Raw genomic sequence first — 22,461 nt, forward strand, 5'->3', positions numbered from 1 at the left:
AACTGTCCTCCAGTTGAATGTCGAATGTCAGAATGAATGCGCTCTGCTATTTTTATACAATGTTGTGCAGGGAAACAAAGGAAAACCAAAGATAACAATGATTTTAAGATACATTATCTGGAGGAAAACTAGAGTGTCTGTGTACACTGAAAATTTTAAACCAGTCAGACCAAAAGACTGAACAACACATGGAGATCATGTTCCCATATAGACTTGAAGGAACCGTGAGTAGGGTGACAAGAAAATGACAAAATTGGAGATCTATATAATCTTTTTAAGCAGAAATGAGAATGTTTTCTTTATTTCTGTCAGCTGTAAGTCTACTTCACTGTCCTTAGAGAGATTTAATGTATATTTTGTGTGTTTCTTCATGGAAAAGCTGCTCTGTTTCAACAACATACTCCTCAGTCACCCTTGTGCATTGACTTGTTCCGTTTGAGGTGAAGCGGTTTGCTCAAGGGCTCCTCGGCAGGAGCTCGAGCTCAGCCCTTTTTTCCTTTTTGTATGTGTGTGTGTGTGTGTGTGTGCGTGTGTGTGTTTTCTGGTGAGTTGCCCGTCCAAGCGAATGGTAATTAGGTAGTAAAACCTCAGCTAATGGCTCAGTACTCTGGTCATGTTTTGACTGACGAGTAGTGCCTTATTCACATGCATTTGGCACACACACACAAACACACACAAGAACACAGCGGCAGGGGAATGAATTGTATTGGCAGCTTGGTCAGTCAAAGAGGCGCCGCTGGACAGACTAATGTGTGTATTTGTGTGTGTGCGTGTGTGTGTGTGGGTGCTTTGAGGACTTTCACCATTGAACTCATCATCGGATGTGACAGAAAAGCCTTTACCACACCTGTGCGTGCTAGCCTTTCAATTCAGAGCTCTTTAGTTACGTAAAGGTCTTGTTTTTTTTTTGGTTTTTTTGGGGGGAGTTTTTTGGTTTAAGTGCACACACACCTACACACAAGTCTCGGGGCTGTGTTGCTCTTAATAGGAAAAGCCGAGACAGATCATCCAAGCCAATCATCTCGCAGGAAGCAGGGATCAGCCAAAAGCTCCTCAACTAATGGCCTACTCGACTACAACCCCACACACACACACACTAACACACACACACACACACACACACACACACATCCATTCTGTTTTGAACAAAGCCGCAGTGCCCCGCCATGCCTCGAAGCCTCTCTTTCTTCCCTTCCTCTTCCTGTCTTTTCTCTCTTTTCTTTTTGTTGCCCCGTTAGACTTTTTGTTTGCTCTCTTTCTTTTTTGTTTTTGTTTTGTATTTTCACGCTACGCTTTTCTTTTTCTCCTTTTTCATAATCATGTTCCGCAGATTAAGGAGCTTTCAGCCGCTCGTGTGAGCGCTGTTTGTGTACGAAGTGTTTGTGCCTCGAATGAATGAATGCGGCTCCTGTTGTGAGGTCACTGCGCGCCGAGGTCATCCATCAGATATAATACACAGTACATGATTTGATTTAGTTAGATCAGAGGAAAGATTTCAGATAACTTAAAAGGGTATGTCTGAAATCATTGCCAAACATGTTTTTTAGTCGGCGCCTTGCCCTCAAAAGTTAAGGTGAGGCGCCTGCTGAAGCACAGTCTGTTTATGTCCAACTCTCATTACCGTAACGCATAATGTGTACTTTGTATGCACATATGTGTACCTGTCTTAGTTTGAACGCTTGATTATCGTCAACTTGTTCATGCGTCGCTGCATTAGTAGAGCTTAAAGGAATAGTTCAACACTTTTGGAAATACGTTTATTTGCTTTCTCGCCCAGAGTTCAATGACAAGACTGATACAACTCTCATGTCCAGTAAATCGGAGGAGTTGTAGAAATAGTCCGGCACTTATTTTTACTACTTTTTCACATGTTTTTGTGCAGATTATACTAACAAGATATAGTGTGTTAATTAGTGAGTTTACACATGCTGGTAGGCAGGTTTTGCTAGCTGTTTCCCCTTCCGTATGCTAAGCTAAGCTAACAGGCTGCTGGCTCCAGCTACACATCGAACGGACTGATAGCGAGTGAGGTATCGATCTTCTCGTCTAATTTTCAGCAAGGAAGCGATTAAGAGTGTTTCCCCAACATATCGAACCGTTCCTTTAAGATTCAACCATTAATTAATTACTTATAATCAACAGAAAACTATTGAACAATTCTGACAAGAGGCTCTATTAAGAGGCGTTTACTGTAATAGAGCAAAAATGTCCGACATTCTCTGCTTTCAGCTGCTCAATTGTGAAGTTTTGCTGCTTGTCTCTTTTTTTATATGATTGTATATTAAATATTTGGGGGATTTTTGCTGTTTTTCTTAAAAACAAGCAATTTGCAAAATTGTTAGGGCACTATTTTCTGACATGTTACAGACTAAGATATAATCAGCTAATAAAAAGCAGTTTAAGATAATTGACATACTTGTTAGTTGCTGCCCTACTTTGAGGGTTTTTCAGGTTACTGTTACATCAACTTGTATGTTCCTTTATATATCCTCTGTGTGTTTCTGTCTATATATGTGCATGCCTGTGTGTGTATTTGTGTGTGTGTGTGTGTGTGTGTGTGTGTGTGTGTGTGTTTGCATGGCGGCATGCCAGCTCCCTGTACAAGTGTGATCCTGGCTACAGAGCGTTGATTGTGCGCTGTGATATGGGATGTATGCCGGGCCCGGGGAGTGTTGGGCGCTGCCTAAAAGAACGGAGCAGCCACCCACCAACCCACTGGGGTTACTGAGTGCACAGGAGGAGGAGGAGGAGGAGGAGGAGGAGGAGGAGGAGGGACTGTTTCCCTCCTTTCACACACTCCTTCTTATTTGTTCGCTTTTTTTTTTTTTTCTCCCTCCTCCCTCCTCACACTCTCTCCCAGGAGCTTCTCTTTTTTGCTTTATTTGAGTTTTTTTGTGTTCTTCTCACTCCGTATTTGTTCCCCAGTCTCACCGTCTGTCTCCGTCTCACATATAAATTTCCTCACACGCACACACACACACTTCTCTGCTCCGTCTCAGGTGATTGTCTTGTTGTCAACAACCGCAACAGCGTTTCTCCCCATGTCTCCATCATGATCTGTGTGCGTCCGACTGTGTGTGTGTCTCGTCAGATTCGGGACCGTGGCATCGCTCAGCTGCTACTTCTCTAACTGGGTTTGTCTGTAAAGAGCTTAGCGCCGGTGGGCGTTGGAGAGCACTAAGCTGATTACCGTCTACTAATGAGCCACCTCTCACATGGAGACCTAGTATGCGAGTGTGTGTGTGTGTGTACTTCTGTCTGGGTGTAGTATTGTTTGTTTAGGTGGTTCGTGTACATATTTGCATGCATGTGTGCGGAGGGGAGCGTGTTACATCTCGAGCTATGCCGAACCCGGATGGATCAGGTGGACGAGGTTCAGGGGGATGAGAGAGGGTCAGAGTTGATCTCGGGGTCAGCTGAAGTGCTGACGGTGACAAGAGGGTGGGAATCCAGTTAAGACTCCTGCAAAGGGGTCAAGGTATTCTCAGAGGAGTCGCCATAAAATCCGTTCTCTTTTTTTTTTAACCACTCTGGCTTCGCTGGTGAAGCCTTGATCTGACTGGACTGTTTGAATTGTGCCCAATTAAAACATTTCAGACACTACACTAGTTTTTGAGCAACTGCTTACCTCTTTAGTAGGAAGCAGGTTTGCAGTGAAGCAAAGAAAGGCGAACACTTTTATATATACTCTTACTTTTCTTTCCTTTTTTGTTTTTCATTCCAAAAAAATTTCACAAATTTCCTGAAAATGATGAAGTTACGGTACTTTTTTGGTTCGTCTGTCTCATCTATTATAATGTTTACGGCTTCCAATGACTGCTTTACTGCGTACATTAGATCATAAATCACTTTATTTAATGTTAATGACTCAAAATAAGTTTCTCAAAACAGAAGTTGACACTATAGACTGTATATAATAATAATAATAATAATATATATATCCACCCCATTTATATTGATGAGGGTAGACAAAATATTGGAAACATGTCACACTTGAATGCAATTCAGCTCAACAGTGACGCAGCCTCCTAAACGACCACAAAGTTCAGTCAACAACATCATAAAAGTTATTGCAGGGCAGTTGTAAAAGTGTTATCTAGGATGACCTATTATATGTGGCATCATTTGTAATAATAAGATAACTGCGTCAATAACAGGTGCAACAGGAGAGCGTGTGAGATGTGTGTGAACGTGCCCACGTAGTCCCGAGAAGAGAATCTAAAGCTAATCAGGCCTCTGTAGCGGCTAAAACATTAATCAGTTATCAGAAATGGTGTTAAACTGTATTCAATGATAACAGCTACATAGTCCGGTTGTACAGTTTGGTGTTAACAGCTCTGTAAGCTTCAGTGTTAAAGATTCAGAGCTTTAAGGTGTTTAAACTGTTATTATACGCCTAAAACTGACATTTGACAGCTACCGAGCACATTTAGTCACTTCAGTCTACACTTACTCTTTTCAAATACTAATATAAAACTTATCTTTCAATCATTTTAACAGTTTATGGCTTTGTGTAAACAAAACAGCTTGCAGACAGCCGACAGTAGCCAAACAACAGAGCTTAACTTGCTGTTGATTAACGTTAACCAGCTACAGATTAAAATGGCCAGTGACAGTTGTAATTTAAGCTGGCAAAACGTAAGCCTCTTAAAATTTGTTAAGATGACATTGTTCATAATTTGCAGCTCTTGCACTCTTTCAGATTGTGATTTTAAAAAACAAAAGTGACATTTTTTTTTAAAATAACAACCAACAGGAGTGATGAATAAATCCATTTAAAATGAGTTTTTAACTAAAGTAAAAGCAAAAGTAAGTTTTCATAATTATCTGTCATGATAGTTAAAGGTCAGACAAGCCGAGGGTTTTGAGTTTTTGACAGCAGTAATAAGATGCATTTCCTCTTTAAACGCAGACGTGAAATGAAATAAGATTTGTAAAGTATAAAGCAAGAAGTGAAAATGCAAGCTGGTCCTGCCACACAGGGTCTGGAAGTTGAGTTTGGAAATCGGGTGTTTCAAATTAGAAACAATGAACTAAAGATCATGGGACCAGTGGGGCCACCTTTCAACTTCATAACGATTGCTCAACTGTGACTGCCTAGAGGGAAACTATAGGCAAAACACACACACAGTCTACATCTCAGTTACCTAATCCTGACACATCGACCAGGGTCCATGTACTCTGCAGGCTGCCAGACTTTTAGCAGGCGGCTCATTATGATCGAGAAGCCAAATTGACCAAGAATCAAGAATCTGATTTCATCTCAGAGAAACAGAACATTTTCCAATTTGGACATGAGGACGGAGAGTTTTAGATTTACCCCTGACTTGTTCCCCTAACACACACATACAAACACACTTCATCTGTCAATCACTCTCCCGCCTGTCTACGCATGCTACACCCACCCCCCCCCCCTCCACACGCCGAAGACTCCACTTAGACAAGATTGTTGAAATCTTCTATAAGGTGATTGAGAGAGAGAGAACAAACAGTCCCTCAACCGGGCTTATGTAACTCATCAGTGCAGATCAAATGAAGGAGCAGAGATGTTTGCTCACTGCTGCCATTATTGGCCGGAGAACGGTCGTTAACCTTTAGAGTGCTGCCTCACCTCCACGTCACCTCGGCGTCAGCACCGTAGCCGGGCCTCAGCGATAGAGCTAACAGCTTCCTGTGCTCTGCAGGCTTTTTTCTTTATTAAATTGCCCAAATTGCTGTGGGGCACAGGATGTGTGTGTGTGTGTGTGTGTGTTTGTGTGTGGCAGAGGCAGTTACGTGTGAGCACATGTTGTTGATTAATTCTCTCTTGTCGACTGACAAGAAAGAATTAATCAACAATGCTTGTGATAAGAGATTAATTATTTGTCATTTATCAAACAAAATGCCAAATATTTTCCGCTTCCAGCTTCCAGCAAATGTGAATTTTTTTTTGCATCGCTGTTTTTTTGGCTACATTAGCGGCACGGCGTGTCGGTCATCCATCTCTTTGGTCCAGAATCGCCATTGGATGGATTTCCATAAATTTTCTACATACTGTACATTCATGTTCCCCAGAGGATGAAGCCTACTGACTTTGAAAATATTGACTTTTCCTCTAGCGTCACCACGAGGTTGTTTTGTTTTTAGCAAAAGGTCTCAACCTATTGCAAGGATCGCCACGAAATTCAGTTCAGACATTCATGTTCAGGTCAAACTTTTTTGCAAAATGTGTGCAGTATTCTGACATGTGAAAGTCATGACATCCCTGTCAGCCCCAGCTGCATGTTGTGTTAGCTAAGTGTTCACCTAAGATGGTGAACATAGTGAAAATGACCTGCTAAACATCGGCATGTTAGCTTTACTGTGCTGATGCTAGCATTTAGCTAGTGGCTAAGTACAGCGTCATAGAGCTGCTAGCATAGCTCTGCAACGCGCTCTGACAGTTTGTAGATATGACCTGAGCTCTGGGAAACCATGGTTACTGTTTTTCACACAGTCTGTCTTTTTTTTTAGACATAATAACTGATGCAAAAATGTAAAAGAATTCACAGATTTGTTGACAATGAAAGTAACTGTTATTTGCTGGCCTTGTAGCTTGGTTTATTTTTTTAGATATGCAGAAAAATGCAATAATATAGACAAAATCCAAGATCTGGATTTCAGTTTACAGTTGTTTTTAAGACTTTCTACTAAATAACTTTGACTTTGAATCATAGCAATTGAATGTCCACATATTGTAACACATCCAGTATATTAATATATTAGAATAGAAAGAGTTTAACACTTAACAGGAGTTAATCATGGAGTGAGCTGTGGTCTTACGCATTACACTACGATCACTGTTCAGTTGTGATGCATGTGTGCACTTTATTTTAGTGTCACGCTGTAGGCGGAGAGGCAGAGAAAACTGCGCTGAGGGCTAGAAGCAGAGATTAACATTGAACCCTGATCAGCGGATAATCAAACACTGTCAGGTAGTGCGTCCGAACCTGCGTTAACACTCCCTAGTGAAGATGAGTTTTATAGAGATGTGTACAACAACCATATATTAGTCAGGGCAACATATAAAGTATATTAAAACACTGTCAGCTGTTATATTTCATCATCATCAAGGCCAAATTTGAATTTCATGCTGCGTCAACTTTGCAGGTGTTGGCAAAGAAAGTGCATTTTCATTTGGAAACTAAGCCAAGCTTTACTCCATGTTTGGCAGGATTTGTTGTCTTGCCACTCGCGGCGGCATTTGCCATGTGCCTCTTTCTGTGCCAAATTCAAATGATGCGGAAACCACGCCCGTCCGGCACAAACTGGCACCGTGTCGGTCAGACTCCTGAAGGTTTGTGGCTGTGAATGTCTGCACTTGTGCTCGTATTTTTTTATCAACACTTGCATTTAAACTGTAAGCTGTATCCACAATGTTTCAGGTGTGTTTGACAGTCAGCGTGTTTTCGCCTGCAGTGTAGACTCAAGACGTTTATGTGCTTCTAGCTGTGTGTCTTATATGGTCGCGCGTGTCTTTTCATGTTTGACGGGAACGTGACGCTCCCTTTCTTCCCGCTCATCATCCCACTATTGACCAGACGGGGACCATCTCTGGAATCTACAATTATACCCCCCACCACCACCATCACCACCACCATCATCACCACCATCACCGCTTCTCTCCACAACCATTAACACAATGTTCTTCTGCGCTTCAGGCGTCACAGCACCTAACCAGAGCATTAAAAGCCTCGAATCAGGACGGGAGAGGAAATGAAAGGCGCACAACTCCCCTGTTTACTCATTAGTCATACCTGGTGAAGAACAAACAAGTAGAAATTGCATGTCGAAGAGACGGAGGGTCAGGAGGCTGTTAGGAAAAGTGGATGAGCAAGGGATGATTGAGAGGTGGAGCACGCTATATGTGCACGCACACTCACTGTTTGCTTCTTACGTTTCTGATGAATTTCATTTTCCATTAATGAAATTGTTTGTATTCATGACCAGTTGTCGTCCGGAGGAGCTGAAAGAAACGTGACATGAGTAATGTTGCATGTATGAGGTTTTTTTTTTTTCCTTGTGAACATGTGCCCCGTTGTAGATTGTATTTGTGTGCAGTCGTCACCAGCATGTGTGTCTGCTCGCCATGTCCGAGCGAGGTGGTGACAGCGTGTTCCTTTCCGCTGGGAGCTGATACGGTAGATTGTAGAGCTGAAGGCTTTTTGGAGTCCAGCAGAATCTGAATATGAATCATCACCTCCTGTCCAAAACAACACATGGCCTCACACACACACACACATACACACATACACACACACACACACGATGTGCTGTGAAGGCCATGCGTCATCATGCTGCTCATTTACATGACGTGGGGACTGTGTGTCCACAAGGATTTTACTTGATGCACATGTGAGAAGGAGTGTACAGTGAAAAATACCACTTGATGTCTTCTTTATGTCTGTGTGTGTGTGTATGTGTGTGTGTGTGTGTGTGTGTGTGTGTGTGTGTGTGTGTGTTTCTTGTCCAGTCACTGGCTACAGTAATATAGTTGTGCAGCCATGACCCAAGCCGGCCACAACTGTCGCCTCGCTGCCCAGCTCCACTCCACACACACATAAACACACGCACATACTCATTTCCCAATGGCTTGCGGTCCACTGACTCATACATTACACACACGACCGGCGTGTCCTGTTATTGTGCCATCTGACACTTGCATCCGTGTCTTCATTTAAGACGCTCTGTCCGTTTTTTTCTGACGTTTTTCTGCCGTCTCCATTCACGTCCGACGTTGTCAGACAACCAACCACCACGCATACAGAGCAGGACTTAAAGGACCATATCACTGGTTTAGCATGTTTTAGCTTAACATCACAGCTAACTATGGTGCAACAATATAACAATCAAATATCAGACTCTTGAAACTTGCTTGGGTTGCTTTAGTCACAGTAAACACCAAGCTAGCATACTTTTATACAAAGCTACATCAATGCAACTTTGACAACAACTAAAGCAGCCTTGATGTTCATTCTAACAGACTACACAGTGGAAACATATCCAAAAATCTAAATCTATACAGCACCCATTTGAAAATATAATCATTTTTAGTTAAGCAACACTTGCAAAATTGTCTTATGTCCAATTATTAAATGATGCTGACACATTTTTTCGTTGTCTTTGGTTCTTTACTCCTGCATGTTGGATCTGAAAGTTTTAATGAGGGTGTTTACATCCTCATTGGTGAGTGCTGGATGTGTAAAAACACCCTTAAAACTAAATTAATGTAATATATTTTGACAGGTGCAGAAGAACTCCAAAACAAACTGAGAGTCACACCCCTGCCCTGACATAATATCACCTTATAATGTGTTATTGCTAATGTGTTAGCTAACACTTTCCTCTATTTACACATCCAGCACACATAGAGCAACATTAACATTTATTTGGAGTCGTGTCCGTGGCCACAGGACAAATTAAAGTCCAATATTTACTCTCCTTTGAGTTCTTTTTTTTTTTTTTTTTTGGTCTCCAACAACTCCTGAGAAAAATATGAGCGTCTTTAGCATGCTACATGTAGAGCTGCAGAGCTCTACTTGTGATGTCTACGAGTGACCCTTTTCACCTTACACGCAGAAATTAGATTTATTGTAAATATAAAACTATATATATCGACAAGTGGAGCCTTAAAGGTGAGGATCAGCACTTCACCTCATGCTGTGTCAAATCCAATTTGCTGGAGTGAAGATAAAATAATAGAAAAGGTCACTGTCCAGATAGTTTCAGGCTGCAAAAAGTCTTATATTTGTAGGCAAACTTCATGCTAAATGTACGAGGCAGCGGACAGAGGAGTTATAGAAGTGGAGCGAGGAGGCTGAAACCAGACGGAGATGCAGAGTAGAAGGAGAGAATTCTTTTAGGTAATTTTTTCTTCCTGTGGAGACGAGGAGAAGGCGAGAAGCGTCGCTAACGGAGCCTCCAGAAGGTTCGTAGATAAATATTTGTGGTGCATGTTGGCCAAGTCTGGCTGTCTACCCACAGTCAGACACACACACACACACACACAGGTTTATAGGCATGCAACTTCAAACACTCAGTCTCACCTACGCTCATATGCATGCCTGCACAGTCTATCACTCACTTACAGTGTTTGCACACATACTGATATACAATTACACCCCTGGTTATTCCCCCAAAACACATAGCTGCTCCGGCCTTAATAAAGCAACATGTAGTAACTTAATATGGTACGGCCTCTGCGTGGTGTGTTGGCGTTGTAAGGGGTCAGGGGTGTCTCTATTAATAATTACACAATTCATCATCAGACTGGAGCAGAGGCCAGGAGCTGGCACGTGGACACACGCACAGAGGCACTGTGAAACACAGATTGGCACCGGCCTCTAAACACACGGGACGCGATTTCCAAATGCAATCCAGATTCCACACTGTCAGCCCCCCTCGTCTTTGTAACGATCCAAAGGTTTGTCAATTGTTCTGTGTACCCTCTGACTCGGCAAAACATTCAGAGACAGTGAAACAGCTTAGCATGAATTTAGTTTATTAGGTAAATGAGGAACACATTTATGATTCACTCTCTTCCTGGCAATCAGTCTTTGTTTTGTTTTTTTTGTTTTTAAGCGGCTATAATCAATATTTTCCATAATAACAACGTATCAAATGACATGTCTGTAATGTGAGAGACGTTGCTTGTAGTGATGAACCTACAGAGAATTATCACCGGAGTCTGCAGCTCCCCCTCGGCTTTACGGAGCTTTATGGTGAATTTTTACCTCATTGTTTAGCTGTCCAGCTGCAGCTTAACTGTTTTGGTTTACTCTCACTGCTCTCATAGGGTTCTTTTTTGGCCACAGCAGGCAGCTGTTTTCTGAGAAAAAGCTCTAAAAACCAACTGTACCCACGCCCTGCTCAGCACCAACATGGCAAACACAGCACAGCTGGTTGCTGTTGGTGAACATAGTGGAGCATTTAGCAGCTAAAGAGCCAGATATTTCACCTCTGGAGTCGGTGGAGACCAAAACGGAGCTAAAAGGAGACTTACATTCAACGTGTGGACGGAAACACGACTCCAAACGGATGATAATGTTCCACCGTGTTCAGACAGGATGCAATGAGAATTTTAGGTGCGATCTCATACAAAAGGAGACGGCGCAAGTTTCAACTTGAGCGACAAAACAAAAAAAAACGCGCGTATCCCGAGGCTTTAAACGTACAGAGACGAGAGGGAAAAGAGAGAGAATAGAGAGAAATGACAGAATGAATCAGATCAGCAGTCAAATCCATGTGAATCAGGGCAAAATGTTACGTAACCTTCTGTCTGAACATATGTGGAGTAATGAACTGTATTGTATATCAACTTTTGGTGCAAACACATAGATAAGAACAAAATTAGTCAATGTTTTTTCTCCCCTGTTGTTTTGTTGGATGCAATACATCAGAAAAAGTATTTTTATTAGTCATATTGATTTCAACCATATTGCCTTGCCTGATTTAGCATTTAACATATTACATTTCAATCCTAGAAAACTCTGTTGCAGTTGAACCATCTGGGTAACACCTCCATCTCGCCAAATGACTTATTTAGCTCTTTGTCACGCTTGAACTGAAAGTTTACCGTCACATCTACAACTATCACAAGATCAGACAAGTTTCCTGAAAGTAACGACATGTTAATGACAAAAGTAAATAATTATCCTACTGACTGTTAGTGAAATCACACTGATATGAAACAGTGAAGCAAGACAAAAAAAAAAAAGAAAAAAGAAAAAGTCTCAACAGCAGCTCCTTCGCTCAGCTGCCTTTCCTTTCTTAAAGATGGTGCAACAGCGTCTTGTGTTTCATTTCGTTTGTCCGTCCACGTCAGAGAGCCGGAGCGAGCCGGTCACTGGCATTCTGGGAAAAGCCTTACTTAGAAGTGGAGACCCCACCTGCTTGTGCTATCACTCTATATATCATTTCACTCAAGACACTGCCCCTGTGTGTGTGTGTGTGTGTGTTTGTGTTTAGGAGGGCCATCCACATTGGCGGAAAGTGGAAGAACTGGTGGAGCGACACGGCACACACACACACACACACACACACACACACACACACACACACACACACACACAGACAGAGACAGAGAGAAATCGGTGGTCTGAGTCAGCAAACAATGAGAATGTGTGTGTGTGAGAGAGAGAGAGAGAGAGAGAGAGAGACAGAGAGAGAGAGTGAATGAGATAACATCCCCAAAACCCTTTACTCCCATTGGCTTTAGCTCTGTGTGTCCTGTCCAGGGACAGGACGTCCCATGTCACATTTCAGTCCAGTGGCCAGTTTCTGTTACACAAGGACACCCACATTTTAAACGCTATATTTACAACCTCTAAACGTTTTCTGCTCCAACAGAGTGGAACTTTTGCAGAAGATGTTTTTAAGTAGTTCAAATGAAAATATATCTTCTCTCCCTGCGGTGGATATTTGGCTTTCGGACCAGCAGTGGAATCACTTGACTATGAAAGACATAATGTTTTTGCAGCATGAGCTATTTGGAGAAAATTTAAAGTTTTTATTGGCACTTTAAAAACAATTCTCCTCTTATCTTCTGTAGTTAAGGCGATGACTGAGTTTAAAATACATGGCACTGACTAAGGAAATGTTTGTTGTTCCTATAAACCTGATTGCAGTTTTATATGATACTGCCGCTATTTTGGGATTAACTGCCGCTATACGGAAACACAGGGATATAAAAAGTAGATCCGCAGCCAAGTAATGTCATCATTATCAATTTGCAGATTATTAACAGCTTATCACAATTTTTCCGGCACATTCAGATGTCTTGTTTGGTCCGACCAACAGTCCAAAGCGCAAAAAATATGCAGTTAACAACGCCGTAAAACAAATAAATGACTTAAAAGATAATAGAGTTATCAAAATAGCTCTAATATCAAGTGTCGTATCTACACTTACAGGCAGCACAGTGGTTTGAACTTTGCTCTAAAGTCTATGACGCTCTGTGAACCGCCCCGCTGCAAGATTGGGAACGTTTTCAAAAGCTTCCAGGTGCACGCGCACACACACGCACACATGCCTGCACACAGAGACCAACATAGGGTTCAGCTAACTCTTCAACACTGCTATCTGCCTCTCTTTATATTTAAAAAAAAAAATGCAAATGTCACAGTCTTGTGTGTTTTTTTTTTTTTACGATCTGATGAATGTCAAGTATGTAAAGGCCGGGCTCAGGATCCTGACAGGGTAACGAATGCAAAGTGGACGTTGAGATTTTGCTCAAGGATGATCTAAAAATACTCGGATGTGAAGCTGCACGCGAGGCAGCGAACGCGGTTCTCCCCACAAATGTGGTTTTTTCCCTCCGTTTTCCCCCACTCAGCACTGCCGCTCTGTCTCTGTCTGTCTCTTCCTGTCCCCACACATTCCATCTCCTCTGTGTGCCGTAACACACCCACTCCGTCGCTCCCACTGTGTGGCTGCATAATAAAACCAGCCTGGAGCCTCTTGTCTTTTTTTTTTTTTTTTTACACTTTAATCACTATACAATCACTTAAAAAAAATTCTGACAGACTGAAATGACAACTTTAATGAGTGAAACCTTTTTAATGTGTCATATTTTCTTGCCTTTCACACACTTTCTCCACCTCTCTCTCTCGCTCTCTCTCTCTCTTGAGATTTCATAACACCTTGTCACTACTCTCTGGTGTTTGCATGTACTTTCATCTGTGTGTGTGTGTGTAAGTATCCACAATCCACGTGTTTTTTTTTTTTTTTTTCCGACAGCACACCCCCACAGACTCCTATACACTCATATATGCACACACACCTGGATAAATAGCTTGCTGCATAACTGCTGCGACTGTGATTGACAGCGGCAGGGTTAAAGGCAGCGTAGAGTATGTGTGAAAGTGCAATAAGCGCACACACACACACACACACACACACACACACACTCGTCTTTCCACCTCACACGAACCTGCTCTCCTCTGCCAACTGCATAGAATAGTGTTTGGAAATTTACCGCTGAACATAAGAGAAAATGTGCTGCGTTCACTGTTCTCGTAATGCAGCCGTTTAAAACAATAAAAAGCCTGTCAGATGATTGATAGCATTGCCGTATGTTGTTGTGCCGTTAAGTTAGCCAGTTATCACCCTAATTTTTCCGTAATATTATTAAAGCGGATGTGTTTATGTACTGTGACTTAACAGAAATCACTCGTCTATCGAGCCATGTTGGCGTTACTGTGACAGCTTCTTCTTTGGAGTGTTTTCTGTTGATGTGCTCGGCCTTGGTGATGATCGATGTTCACCCTCCAGCCAGTTCCTCTTGTATGTACTCCAAACAAACTGCTGCTGGTGTTTCTGCGAACATAAAAGGCTTCCAGTGTCCCAGAAGACTTTTCCTTGGAAACACCGGCCTTCTCTGGCCTGTGCTGCATACTGTGTGTAAAAAAAATGTTAACGCTTTCATTGACTAAGTGTAGAGAGTCAAAGAAACATACGTTTTTATATGATAATATTGTGTATTTGTGACTGATTATTGCACCTTATTAACTCTTATCTCGCTAGTTAAGCAGATGTTTGAACTTCAGGTTGAAGACGTCTCAGAAAATGTCCATAAAGTGGTTTGGACCTTTATGTACTCAGTCTTTGTATTATCCAAGGCTATTCAGTGTGTGAGAAGGCTTACAGTGGCACAGGGCTACATAAATACATGTGAGTATACTGTACTGCCGATTAGCATTCATCATCACATTATTACGGTCAATCTAGTCTGAGGAAACGACCAGAAATGAACCAGAGACCTTCAGATCTTCAATCAAAACAAGCGTTCTCGCTGTCGGCTTTTCTAAGCTCATAAAGCAGATTAAATATGATACACATGAGTTTGAATTCTCTGTTGGATGTTATTCACGGATAATGTATTTATGCAGAAATATTTTTTTCTGTGTTGTCCTTCATTTTTTTTTTTTTTTTTCCACTCAACCTGTTATGAATGGATTCATCCAACGAAATTCATTCTCACTGAGTCCTTGATGTTTCCTTGCAGTTGTTCACCCAAAGTCTATCATCTGATCAAATACTCACCTCCTGTAGTTTAAAAATGTTTTTCATGAGGTCATGAGGTTTACGGTGGATTCTAACGGTGACCAAGTTTTTCAAATATCACGCTCAGTCTCTCAGACTCTCCGGTTAGCACGAGTTGTTTCCCGCATGTTGGAATTCCTGCTTCTAAAGACGTTTTCAAACCTGCCTTGTTTCATCCGGTTGAATCGGTCTCTTGTTCATTTTACCTCTTGATGTGATTTCTTTAGGGCTGATCTGTACACAAAAGAGCTGTAAGATGTATCCGCACACTGCTCAATTGTTCCTAAATCTTTCTTTTTAATTCCACACGGACATGATAATGTTTCACAGAGATGTGAACTGAGTGAACGAGCTCATGTGGCTTGTAGTGATGCATTTTGGTTGGCTTGAATTTGACGGGAAAACGCTACAAGTGTACCAACTCATCCACTGATCTGAACCAGAGCAAAGGAACTATAGGTTTGTCTAACAGCATCTAAAATCCCCTCACCCTCACACAGTTTTCGGGAAAAAGTTATAAAGGCTTCTCCCTTTATATGTCATTGGACGACCTAGTTCGCCTCAAGCATACTGAACCCTTTACTTTCCTGTTGGCCAATGAGTCAGCTTGGCTTGAGCCGGCCCAACCAATGAGAGTCGGTAAGAGAAGGAGATGATTCGTACGCAAATGAAAGCATATGTTTGCTCAAGAAGCTTAAAAGTGATTATTGAAATGGCAATAGTATATTTATCAGACTCGTTTGAAGCAAGACGCGCATGCAGAAATGGGGGATTATGCAGTTTTATAAGTTTCCATTGGATGTTTTGATGCTCTTGTTTCACCGCGAAACTGAGTCACCATTGGAACGGTTTGTGAATCTTAAGCTGACTACAGCTGCCGCCCTCCACAAAGAAGCAATTTACCAACTCTTTACAGCAACCTTTGAAGCCCACAGGAGGCAAATGCTTGATACTCATAGATTTCGGGTGGAGCGCGGCTTTAACCGAATTTTCTTCCGCAGATGTGCCAGATACATGACTAACAAATAAGTGCTGTGAAATCAGACACATACACTGTGGTCAGACTGAACATTATATCTTCGCAACTGACAGACTTTCTGGCGTCATTGGAAGAAATTAAATGAGGTGACACAGGAGCTATCCCGCTGGCTCAGTCTGCCAGTGTTCATTCCCCGTATCTGCAGCTGTCTCGACGCCGAATCCCGGCTCATGTTGCGCTGTTCTACCTCATACCCGCTCGCAGGATAGATGATTTAATGGAATCAAGTATAATAACAGCGCTGGAGGATCACAGGAGCTAAAGCTGCTGGCATGAAAAATTGCTGCCATTGTGGAAAAAACTGTTCGAGTGGGATCGTTGGGATTTTCACATCGTTATAATTCTTTTATGATCTCCAGAGAAAAAGAAAGTTCTTTGCTTCCCTCAGGGTGTAGGTCAAAGGTCACAGAGAAGCACTCTTGCAGTTAGAAGGAATTTTGGTATCTTGCATAAAGACACCTCTGCAGGGTGGATGTTTGCTGACATGGCGATTGAACCGCACGAACCACACAATTATTTGCTTGAATGCAAATCAAAGATTGACGTATCCAAGAAGAAGTAAGATATTTTCTGCCCCCGGGGACTTATGAGACGCTTGTAAAAAAAAAAAAAAAAAAAAAAAGATGAGCTAGTGATAAAAGACATGGGGATTTCCAGTGATTCTCATTCATTTTTTTTTTTTTTCCCATGTGAAGTACGTAGAACATACCATCGCTCCCTGCTGTCGTCGCCGTGCAAGTTGGCGCTCGGTGATTTCCAACAGTAATGATGTTTTTCTGCTGTTTAGTGTCGTTTTTTTGTCTTTTCTCCAGCTTCTGTTTTCATTTATTACAACCATATGAGGAAGTCTGATAACTCTACTGCAGGTCTGCTGACTTTCCTTTAAAATAAAAAAATAAAAAAAAAGATTTAACCCAAGCTGACTGAGTGACCAGTGGACTCAGTGACTCACATCACGTTGCTCAGACCGGCTCCGTGTCTTGTGGGAGCGGGGCGGCATGAAAATGACAGACTGACACACTCGATTTACGACCAGAGAACAGGGTGGCTTTCAATTTTAGGCAGCCCTCGATTGAGACATCACATAGACCCAGACTCTCCTAATTACACACACACACACACACACACAGGCGGCTAGAGAACAGTCATTGGCTAGACACGGACTGCGGAGGCAGATAGCCCTGTCTAACCTCTTGATTTAAACAGTCTGAGAGAGAAAAGGGGAAGGGACACACACATACACTCACACTATCGCCACCGTGGTCATTATTACATCGATTAGCCCACAACACGGAGAAACGATGCAAGGGAACGAATGAGATCAATAGACAAACCACCAAGGGGAGGTTAGACAGATAGATGGGGAAGGAAATATCTGATTAAAGTAGCCAGGAGAGGATACATATTCTGTGTAGTTGCATATGAGAGAGAGAGAGAGAGAGAGAGAGAGAGCATGTGAGTCAGTGCATTAACATCAGGCAGCGGACAAATGTTTAGTATGTTTCTGTGTATAATTTAGCATGTCTGTGTTTGGAGAAAGGTCATCATTATCTGCATAATCATAGTGTCTTCCTCTGTGTGCCTTTGTGCGCACCCGGCTTCATGTGAGTTTGCATGTGTGTGTCCGTGGCAGTGCACCAGTGCGTGTCCAGCCTGTCTCCTCCGGTCCCTTTGGTTGGCTGGCTTGATTGTTTGTGTTGCTGTTTTTGAGCTGGCTGGCCCGGCTGAATGAGGGAGCTGCTCCGCACCACAGCGCTCCTCTCCGCTCTGCTCCTGCTTTAGGGCCGTCATGGCTTGGCCGGCTGGCGGGCACCGTCTGTGCTGAGGGGGGTGGAGGGTGGGGGTGGGGTGAGGTGGGGGGGCACTAAATATAGCTCACTGCACCAGGAAGAAGACAAACTGGAGAGAGAGGGAGGGGCGTAAATATAGAGTACCCTCGTGCAATTAGAGAGTCAAGCAGTGCTGGGAAATTTTAGGGAATGAGACAGCAGGGAACTCTCTCCGAGCCTGTTCTCTTCACTGGCTTTGTGCATTTGTTGTTTTGGCTGACGGCAGCGTGAGTGCCTTTAGTGTGAGTCATCGTCATCACTTAACAGAAAGTAACCGTGTTAAAAGGGCACGGACTAATAAATGTGTAGTAGCCACCTAGTATTCATTCTTTCACCGAAACATTTGTAACATACTTTTTTCCACTCGTAATATGTTATAATCAATAATATCCTGATCTGAATAGTTAGCGCAAGACTGTCACTGATTTAAAGAGCCCCAACTTACTGTGTGATGACAGCAATTTTGCAGGTTCATTGCATATCGCACCGCGCGAGACGGGTTTAATAAAATCTTGGTCACAGTTCGTGTCAGTTTGTGTCATATCAGTTTTGAGGCATGTCACATTTTGCACAAAGACGCCCTCAGTCCGTGTATTCTGCAGCATTTCATGCCGTTTTCAAGTCAAGTCATGTCAATTTTATTTGGATAGCCTGATATGACAAATCATAAATTTGCCTCGAGGTGGCTTTACAGTCTATACAGCAATATAACATCCTCTATCCTTAGACCCTTGTTTCAGAAAAGCGGGAAAACTCCCCGAAAAACATCTTTAACGAGGAAAAAATGGAAGAAACCTCAGAAAGAGCAACAGAGGAGGGATCCCTCTTCCAGGATGGAATAGATGTTGTGTGTATAGCAAAATTACAGAAATACAGCATGGAAAAACAGGATGACAAATTACACGTGTTCAAAGCAGTAGGCTGGTTTGTAGCAGCGTTCACATTATGAGAATTTGGTTTTAAATTTTGACGCAATGTCTTTGGTTGCCAGAGCTTTTAATACACAATATTTTTTCCTTACGAGATCGTCACTCCGTCAGATTAGAAGATCAGAGAGTCATAAATTCTTGCCACGACTTGCCCCGAGAGACGTAGCATAGCGCCAATCATCGCTTGTCGTCTTTCACAACCCCAGTGACGTACATAGGTGGGTGAGAAGGACCGCCCGCTCTAAAAACATCATTTCTGCGTCTAGAGGAGCGCTCTGTCAGCCTATAGGTGAACATCACAGAGCGTGTTTTAGAGAAGGGGGGAAAACATTATGTCAGGACTGTGTCAGGGTCAGACTATTATCAGGCTGATATCATGTAGAATAAATCAACCGTCGGTGTATTGTTCCGCTCGCTCCACTCTGGAGCAGAATTATCATCAAGTCTGCATTCCTGCTAATCCTATCAGCAGTGCGAAAACAAGGCCTTGAAAGACACGTATGTGTTGTAGGGACTCGACATTGTGAATCAGCGCGGTAGTGACATTTTCCTCATGCTATAGGGCTGTACGTTGTGTTGTGAGGCACTGAAATTGCCAGAAAAAGCTGTGAGCAGAGATCCTAAAAAAACATGTTTTTGGGATGTCTCTTCTCTCTTGTGCCGACACACACACACACACGCACACACACTTGACTTTGTGCCTGCAGCAGTAGGTATCCTTACTTTCTCCTTCTGCGCTGTTCCTTTTATCACTGTCTTCCTGTCTGAATCTGGGAGTCTTTTTCCAGCCTGTTTGGCCGTATTGTGTATTGCTTTTGTTCGTTTTAGGGTCACTATGTTCCCGAGCCGATAAGCAGACACTGATATCCTACATTAAATATTATAATTAACCTGATAAGCAAGCGACACTGTATATACATGTCATAACATTTATTTCTCCTTCATATCTTCATATCTGAGTTATTGTTTATGCTGCATCTAACCAAACCACTTCCTCTTTCTCTCTTTTCTTCCAGAGTGCTGATGTCAGTGCATCGTCCTTGGGGAAACAATCTGGTACCACTCAGAGAGCTTCAAAGCTTTGCCTGTTCGTCCTGTGACAACCAATCATGTTGGGAGAGCAGCTGGATAGGACACGCCCCACCCCCACCGCCTCCCTCCCCCCCCCCCCCCCCCCCCCCCCACCCGAAGCCCCGAAGCACTTTGACAGAAACTTGATGGAGAAAGTTGTTTTTTCTTTTTTGTTTCATCTTGTTGGTTGTGAAAACTAACAGGGATGTGTGCCAAATGACATTCTTGAAAAGCTATTTGCTGCTCTCATTCCCTGAGTGAAAGCCAATCAGAGAAGGGTACAAAAAAATAAAAAAAGAAGAGAAAAAGAGAAACACTCAAATCATAAAGAATACAATGGTGGCTGAGTATTTAGTGTATGAAAAAGAAAATATATAGAACTATATACCTGCTCAAAAAGTGCCTCATTTTCAGATTGTAGCCATCTTCAACTTAGCCTCGACTAAATGAAGCTTTGGGTTTTGTTTTTTTTTTCTTTCTTGATTTGATGTAGTTACAAAAATGGCAGCAGAAAATATAAGTGGATAGCACTGGTGTGAGCTTTTGCCGCGTTCACGTTGTATGGATGGCATAGCAAACGGAAATATTGCCGTGTGTAATGTTTACGACGTACAAACATCCAGCTCAGATTACAGAGCTGGTCATGTGAGGGTTAAAAATACTGTTCATGGTCAATATACGACTATATCCATTAAATTTGGGCTTAATTATGACTTTTGGGGCGTCCGTATTGGTTTTGGATATTTTGGAGCATTCAGAAAAATCAGAATTTCCCAGTCACAATTATTACTCGGATGTTGACGTGAACAGTATTTTTAAGTCGTAATCTGGTAATCTCAATAAATCCGATATGACATGTACGCGGCATTTCTGCTAACATTAATAATGATAATGGTACTAGCAATCTGCTGGCCTTCCTGTCTACTGTGAGAAATATAAGCATAGCTGCTGTTAGCTTTCTGCTCATTATAACTTACGCCGCATCTTTTCTGTCAGTCCCTCCCCCCCCCTCCCCCCTTTTTCTCCTTCTCTTAACTTTTTTCCACCACCGTTTAATAGAGCCATACACCGAAAGTATTAAACACACAGGCTTGAAACTAAAGGCACTTGTAGCAGGGGATACAGCTTAGCTTGCCTACTAGCTAAAACCAGCTAGGTCAGATTAACATATTAGCATTGCGCCAGGGCGTAAATTCACCATCCTGCTGACTACAGCTTAGGGTGAGACCCCTGATATAGAGCCAAGCAATCCCATTAGTGCTATTAGCTCCAGACACTTGTGTCTCACGTAATCCCCCTTCATCTCAGGATGCTAAATAACATACGGTACACACAGATGTGGATAGAGACCCTATCAATAGCCATACTAATGCTAGCTTTGTGGCAGTCAGCACGCTGCTTTTAGCAGAGGAAAGGGGGTCAGGTCTTATTTCAATTCAGTCAGGATTAAATAATTAATGAAAATGCTAATTTGTTATCAGTTATTTTATATATTAAGGTACAAAACATTTTGAGAAGACAGTTTTTACACTTTTTCATTTTAAGACTGGTTGAGTTGAAAGTGCTTTGCCCCCTAATCCTCATTTAGGACTGTCTGTTTCCGTCTCTGTATCTCCTCCCTCCTCTCTGTCTATAGGCTCTTATTTTAATCTCCGCTATGCATCAGCACTTAAGTGCCTGTCTGTCCTATTTGTCTGTCTGTCTCTCTGCCCCCTTCTTAGCAGCTAGCACTAATAGGGCTGTCCTAGCAGAATATATCAAGTCTATTTTTGTGTCTATTTTTGTCTCTTTTTGGCTGTACAGTTCTCATAAAATAATGTGTTTATGTTTGTTCGGTGTGATGATGAGCTATCAGATGACTTGACTGACAGCCGCGGCCCTAATCGGAGGAGTTTTGGACTGTTTCACTTTGCCGGTAATGGAGGACTCACAGTGATGGTCACAGGGCCGTCAGTGCCAAAACGCAACTACAACACCAACAACAACAACAACAAAAAAGACTACGCTGTTCTCCTCTCCGACAGCACCTCAAGAAGCAACCTTCAGCTCTCAAAGTCTGGACATATTGCTTTGTTTTGTTTTAAACTGTAACCTTTTATGTTCCCCCGTTGTTTTCTTTTTGCAGCGGGGGGAAGAACTGTGACATATCTTGCCTCGCAGTCTGCTTATGTGACACTCGTGAGATAAAGGTCATTGTGAGGACTTGCGTACGCTTTAACCTTGAATTTGTCTATGACTTTGATCGGTGGATTAAAAAGAAATGCATGAGGAGAAAGAAAAGGCCACACCATACCACACCACACACGAAAAATAAAAAAAAACACAAAACAAAAAAGAAACAACCTAAAATCTCAATACATGTGTATCTGCATAGTTACAAATTGTACTCATGTGTTTGTCTGCTTGTCTGGGAAGTTCATGAACTTTCTCATTCTGGTCACATGACCGTCGGGGGCTGAGAGCATAACAATGCAGCTTTATTACAAGCAGAATGGGATCTGTGGTTGGAATTGCCCCAAATAATGGTGACTAA

The 22,461-nt window shown here is 42.3% G+C and overlaps 1 protein-coding gene across 1 annotated transcript in view; it reads left to right on the top strand.

Moving 5' to 3' along the window:
* The window catches only part of si:ch73-335l21.1 (insulin receptor substrate 1-B), a 47,658-nt gene extending 27,627 nt beyond the window's left edge, over window positions 1-20,031 (top strand). Inside the window, exon 4 of the mRNA XM_042401088.1 lies at window positions 19,874-20,031. Within this exon, the coding sequence (XP_042257022.1) occupies window positions 19,874-19,881 (8 nt within the window). The 3' untranslated portion in view covers window positions 19,882-20,031. The remainder of the gene's footprint in view (window positions 1-19,873) is intronic.
* The last annotated feature ends 2,430 nt before the right edge of the window (window positions 20,032-22,461 follow it).

Source organism: Thunnus maccoyii, chromosome 22 (assembly GCF_910596095.1).
Source record: "Thunnus maccoyii chromosome 22, fThuMac1.1, whole genome shotgun sequence".
Lineage (NCBI taxonomy): Eukaryota > Metazoa > Chordata > Actinopteri > Scombriformes > Scombridae > Thunnus > Thunnus maccoyii.